This window comes from Arachis hypogaea, chromosome 6 (assembly GCF_003086295.3).
Source record: "Arachis hypogaea cultivar Tifrunner chromosome 6, arahy.Tifrunner.gnm2.J5K5, whole genome shotgun sequence".
Lineage (NCBI taxonomy): Eukaryota > Viridiplantae > Streptophyta > Magnoliopsida > Fabales > Fabaceae > Arachis > Arachis hypogaea.
This window is the reverse complement of record NC_092041.1, coordinates 2,942,026-2,948,445: the sequence shown is the minus strand read 5'-3', so window position 1 is coordinate 2,948,445 and position 6,420 is coordinate 2,942,026. Positions and strand designations below refer to the sequence as shown.

Here is a 6,420-nt window from a genome sequence, read left to right as displayed (position 1 = left end):
ATAATTAAATTTAAAAAAATTGATGTAGAATTAGGATAAGTAGAATTTAAAAAATATTGGTCTCTTAAGAATTTTTGGAAAAAGTGATAGATTTAAATTTATGATAAAATATTAAATAAATTTTAAATCATTTCCATAAAATACTAGACTTATAAATTCATAAAAAAGGTAAAAAAAATATAAAAATATTATGTATATATAAAGATAATCACAAAACCAGTTATCATATTTTATTAAATTTATTTTTAAAATATATTTTATATTTTAACACTTATTTTATATAAGTAATTAATTTAGTGATTGACATGTAACATAGTTGTTAAATATAAATGTAACTAAGTTTTTTTTTATCAAAGATAGGAGACTCGAATCCGCAACTTCTTAAATGAGTATGGGGAGATTATGCCATTTGAGCTATTACTCATTGGTAAAATAACATGTAAGTTATTCATTCTGATGTGTCATATTCTAATTCAATGCTTATTTTAATATATTTGTTATATATTTATTAAAATATGAATTTAAAAATTTTCTTATATTAACTAAATTCTAAACTAAAATATTAATGTGACAAATTAAAAATAGAAACACGAATTAGTGTCACCGTAAAAATTTCAATTTAAAAAGTTTATCGTGTCAAGAAGATAATTTAAAAATTTATTCTATACAATTTGATTTAGAATTATATGAAAAAAAAGAAGAAATTAAAACACTTTATATCTTAATTTTTAAAAATTAATGTAGCTAGTTTGTAATTTTTTTATGAAGGTCTGGATTTTTATTTAATTTTTGTTAGAAATTAAAGAATTTGTGTGAAAAATAAAAAAGTAATATATAACATTATTTTTTAAATATTTTATTAAATTTTCAACAAATTTTAATGACTTGAAATCAATTTCTTATTTTTTATTTTATTAGATAAATTAGTCATTTAATAAATTTTATTAAAAATTTAAAATAAATAAATACCCATTAGAATATAACACATAAAAAAATAACTTATATATTATTTTAGAGAAGATTTATCTATAAAATTTGATAATAACATAATATTAAAATTCATTTGTAATTGTGAAGTTAATAGTTATTTTAATTATCAAATTAATATAAAGATGACTAATCTTATATTTTGTCATAACCTGCTTATTTCTCTTTTTATTTAATATTTACATAAATATCACAAAAAATTTAAAGATTAATTAATTTTTTGTCTCTAAAAACTTACAAGTTGAACACAAAGTTTTTGGCACATCTGCTTGTCCTACTACTACAAAAAAATGATATCTTAGAACGAAGAGTTCCATGTTACATTGTGATCCTTGCAATCTCCGCTGAATACATGGGAGCAACTACCTTGTCCGCTTTCTGAGCTCCCTTTACTCCTCAAATACCTCCGTTCCGATCCGATCCGGCAGCTTTAATGGCGTCGTCACAGTCACAGCGGAGAGTATGCAAGAAAGAGAGCCACTTGCTCAAACTGGTTCACCCTGGAGGCTTCGTAGAGCTTCACAGCAAGCCAGTTAGAGCTTCTGACGTCATGAGCCGGAACCCTAGACACTGTGTTACCCGCCCCGACATCTTCCGCTTCCCTTGGATCGTAGTCAGCCCCCAGTCCATCCTCACTCCCGGCAACGTCTTCTTCATCGTCCCTTGCCGCACTATCCGAAATCTCATGAAGAAACACAATGCGGCAGGTAGCTTTACCACCACCAACATGCTTCATTCTTGTATCAGTGACGAAGGAGTTTCTCCTTCTAAGGGACTACTACTGAACCGCCGCGATCATCATCACCACCTCTCTGATCCTGAGTTAAAGCCCTGCCTCAGGAAGAAGGAAAATCACAATAATGCTACCAGATCCCGAAATCTTAAAGTAAGATTTGCCTCCACTCATCATCATGACCTCGACGACCTTGACCTCAACCACGCAACCTCATTCACATCACAACTTTCTCAATCTTATTAGGCGCGCCAAACAAAGTTAGTTAATAAATAAAATCCTAGAGCAATCGGGGACTGTATCATAAAAAGATTAGTGGAACTTGACCATGTGCATAGATAATTATGATCTGTTAAATATGAATATATTTATGAGGAGTGCGATAAAAGTGCTGGCCTCCTAGATTTTCTCTATTTTATATATATAATAAGAATATCTTGATTGGTGTCCTCACTTCAAACATATAGCCCAGAGGATGAGGAATTCTTACATGATCATCTTCTTAATCTCACACCACTGCCTTTTTAACCGCGATTTGTCAAATAATAAATGGAAGCTAAGGAAGATAAATATTCCTCTAATTGCAGTCATTTCCTTTGATTTCTTTCTCTTCCAATGTAAAATGAATGGTTACAAAGAATTGCAGCGTGAGTTCTATGTCAGGTTAGACTTGCCTTCCTGAATTTTCTCTGATTGCTTTTCATCAATTGAAATATGGACTGAAGTCTCAGTGTGGTTTGATCCAACCAAACATTCTGAATGTTATGTATGTCCATCTATCTATAACGGAAGAGTTTCTTGAATTCATTGAAGGATATTTAGCTGTCAAGTGTTATGAGTGTTTCAGATGAGAATTCCAATGTTTAATGACTAATCACAGTTCACAGAGAAGATTAAAGAAGATTATATTCATAAAGCAAGTCAATGATAGTTGATAGATTCAATAATAATTCTCCTTGGGAATCAGGATGCTACATATATACTAAACAAATACATTACAGATTTGGTTTAAGGAATAATTTGTCAATTGGACCAAATATATACTTGATTCATTGATTCAACATGCGTATATCAGCAACAGCAAGAACAATACAATTGCCATACACATATATAATACAGAATTGCCATTCACTCTTGATCTTCAACTAAAGTTAGATACAGAATATACCTGAAGCCTACGAAGTAAATGAAAAAAAAAAAGAAAAGAAAAAGAAGAGGAACGTATATATAATGATGGTTAAGTGTCAAGTGTAGTTGTCTGGCATAACAAACCATATGTATAATAAACAAGCAGACTTGGACAGAAAAATTATGTGAGAGTGCTTGCTGTTGGTGGCAATGGCGGGATAGCTGATGGTTCCTTGCTGCGTTCATACTCGAATGGGATGCTCTCACTACTCTCTTGGTTGTCGTGACCGTAAGATATATCCTCTCGTGATGATCTCTCACTAAGCATGGCTTCACCTTCATCCCTTGACTTTGACTCCTCTGGTCCCACCCCGGTTCTCCTCTTTGAAGAAGATGATGGTTTTTTCTTACTGCTCTTTTGGCTAAATTCTCTATCTTTGTTTCTGCTACTCTTCTGCTTTAATTCTCTGTTCTTCCGAGAAGCAGCTTTCTTACTGCTATTCTGGCCTAATTCTTTTTCCTTGCTGGAAGACTTCTTGCTAATCTTCTGGCTTAAATGTTTCCTACTGGCTTTGCGTGGGGATGGTCCTCTCCTTTCATCTTCGGAATTCGAAGTTACATCGCTGTGAGCCCTGGACGATGATCTGGTGCTGCTTTTGCGGCTTGACTTGGAGTAGAATTCCCTAGATTGTATACTATCTTGTGGGCTGTAGCTTCGTTTATCTTCATCCTCTTCATAGTAGTCTGATTCACCATCAGATCCATCATAATCGCTCTGGCTCTGGCTGTAGCTTCCACTATCACTTGCGCTGTCACTGCCGCTGCCACTCACACTTGCGGATGCTTCACTCTTGGCCGAGCGCGCAGCAGAAAGAGGGGCAGGGGCAGGGGCAGGGATAGGCTTAGGCTCAGGCTCTGGCTCAGGCTCAGGCTCAGGCTCTGGCTCAGGCTCGGGATCAAGCTCAGGCTCAGGCTGAGGATTGGCCTCCGGAGGCGGAGTTGTTGAGAGAAAACTGAGGGCAGTCACCACATCACTCATGAGAGGACGCGCTGCTGATTCCTCCTGTAGGCACATGGCTGCTATTGCAACAACTTGATTCAGATCCTTCTCTGGAAACTTGCCTTTCAGAAGTGGATCTGCCATTTCTGGATACTTTTTCGGGTCTCTAAATATGGGTTGCGCCTGTTTAATCATATTACAAAAATAAAACCAAGCTATGCCAAGTTAATATATACAATCATAACTGTTTCTCAGCATAAAGATTGTTATGAGTTACTTACCCATGAAACTAAATTTTGCTCGTCGTTGGGTCTAGTGGTGTCAACTGCGCGGCGTCCAGTGATGAGCTCTAGCAAGACAACACCGAAACTATAGACATCTGACTTCAAGGTGAGTTGACCTGTTCTTACGTATTCAGGGGCACTATAACCATAGGTGCCCATAACTCTGGTAGGAACAATATTCATCTTATCTTTACCAGCAAGTTTTGCAAGTCCGTAATCGGATAGCTTTGCATTGTTATCATTGTCCAGCAAGATGTTGGAGGATTTCAAGTCCCTGAATATGACAGGGGGATTCGCCATGTCGTGCAAGTACCATAGTCCTTTTGCCGCATCAGATGCTATCTTCATTCTCACGTACCAATCTAATGGAGGTTGCTCCGGTCCCCGCTCTGCTCCGCAATAATAAATTAGCACAACAAGCAAGAATAGAGAGAAAGAAAAGATAAGCAAGAAAGATTGGCTACCGAGAAGGCGCTTTTCTAGAGAGCCAGCAGGCATGAATTCATACACCAAAAGACGTTGATCACCATCGGCACAATAACCAGTGAGTTTGACGAGATTCTCATGGCTCATGAGGCTTAGAGTCAAAACCTCAACCAGAAATTCCTTGCTTCCTCCTTGCATTCCATTTCGGTCCAGTTGCTTCACTGCTACCACCTGTACACACACAAATTATTAACAAACAAAACATAAAATGATAAAATTGAAAGGAGAAATGAATGATATTGTTGTGTTAATTAATTAATTTATATATGACCTGGCCGGTTGCAGGGATTGTGCCCTTGTAGACTCTGCCAAAGCCACCTTCACCCATCAACATTTCTTGCCGGAAATTCTTTGTTGCAGTTGCTAGCTCACGGAATGTGAAATTGTGTGCTTTAATATTCGATGTGTCTACTTGGTTTATGTCTTCTGCCTTTGGTTTCTTTATATCTGCATGCATGCATGCACGCGCTTAATTACTTTCCTCATCAAAATACACACATACAACGACCTCTTAATATCTTGCTAATTAATTATCAATTAGTTTAATACCTGGTGGTCTTGCTACAACTTGTTCCTGTTCCTGTGGAGGAGGAGAAAAATCCTTGCTGCTACTGCTTTTCTTGCTTTTTTGAGAAGTGAAGCACGGAAAGCAATTCATTATATTCTTCTAAGTTCTAAGGATCTCTATATAATAATTAAACAAATATACACCTGGGTATATGTATGAATAATATAGGTTCTTCCCTTCTAAGCAAATGATGAATACAAATGGATGGAGGTTCCCCCAAATAAGGTTGAAGGACCCCACGAGGAGAGGAGCAGAGGCTATAATAACAAATTAACACTAAACGATTTAATTAAGAGAAAATTAAAAGGTGAAAGAAACTAAGAGGAAGAAGAAGCCATTATGCATGCATAATGGTGAATGTGGTATGATGTTGTTCCCTTAGAACTCTCGGAGACGAGAAAAAGGAGGGGCATAAAGATTTGAGTGGTCATGGATTAGGAGGTGCATTTCCTTTTAAGTTAATTCCGACAAAGGTGGAATTCATAGTTTCAGTTTTTAGTTTGGTATCAGTTTCATGAAAATTTGGACTATGGTTTTATCTTTTATGGATTTATTGTCTTTTCCAGGGCATAAATGTTTCACATCCAGCCTTTGCTAGTTTTTATGGTTTTTATTTTTTACTTCAGTCCATTTATTTCCATAAATAATGCAGATATGGTTTGTTATCCTTGTTAAACTTTAATTTTTGGGCAAGCCCGTTATAACTTACGATATCTGCTAATAATATTAAGTCTAAAATTAGTACTTTCAGTTGGCGTTCACTTCCCCAAACCCAAAGGGTGTTTGGTAACTGCAACTACTTCAACAAAATCTAATTAATTATTCAATAAATTCCACATCCATGTAATTTCCCTAACCAATCAATTAAGTTGTTTTTGTTTCATGCACCCACCACCTTTTAACGTAAAGTTTCTTTCTCACTTAGAGCTTCTCTTTCTTAATGTAAAGCTTTTCTTTATTCTTCTTCTTAGAGATTCTCGTCGTTCTTCTTTACTCATATTTTTCTAATTTACTTCTTCGTATTCTTCTTAGTTTTCTTCAACATAAAACTTTGTTTTCTTTTTCGTTTTCAGATTTTGATTTGCATTGCATTTATGTTCTTTGTTTTCAGATTTTTTCTTCATTTTTAGATTTCAATAGCGTATCAAAACAATGAATGATTCAAGTTCAAATCAGTTAAATGAGAGCGATTTAGATTATTCTTTTGAATCGAATCAAGTGGACGAGATTTAGA

The 6,420-nt window shown here is 35.3% G+C and overlaps 1 protein-coding gene across 1 annotated transcript; it reads right to left on the bottom strand.

Annotated features, from left to right (window-relative positions):
- Window positions 1-2,747: 2,747 nt before the first annotated feature.
- LOC112695353 (receptor-like kinase LIP2) lies at window positions 2,748-5,493 on the bottom strand. Its single transcript, XM_025747667.3, has 5 exons — window positions 5,168-5,493; window positions 4,890-5,065; window positions 4,597-4,789; window positions 4,130-4,521; window positions 2,748-4,031 (listed from the first exon to the last, which is right to left on the bottom strand). The coding sequence occupies exons 1-5, from the start codon at window positions 5,274-5,276 to the stop codon at window positions 3,030-3,032; spliced, it is 1,872 nt and encodes a 623-aa protein (XP_025603452.2). The 5' UTR covers window positions 5,277-5,493; the 3' UTR covers window positions 2,748-3,029.
- Window positions 5,494-6,420: the final 927 nt, after the last annotated feature.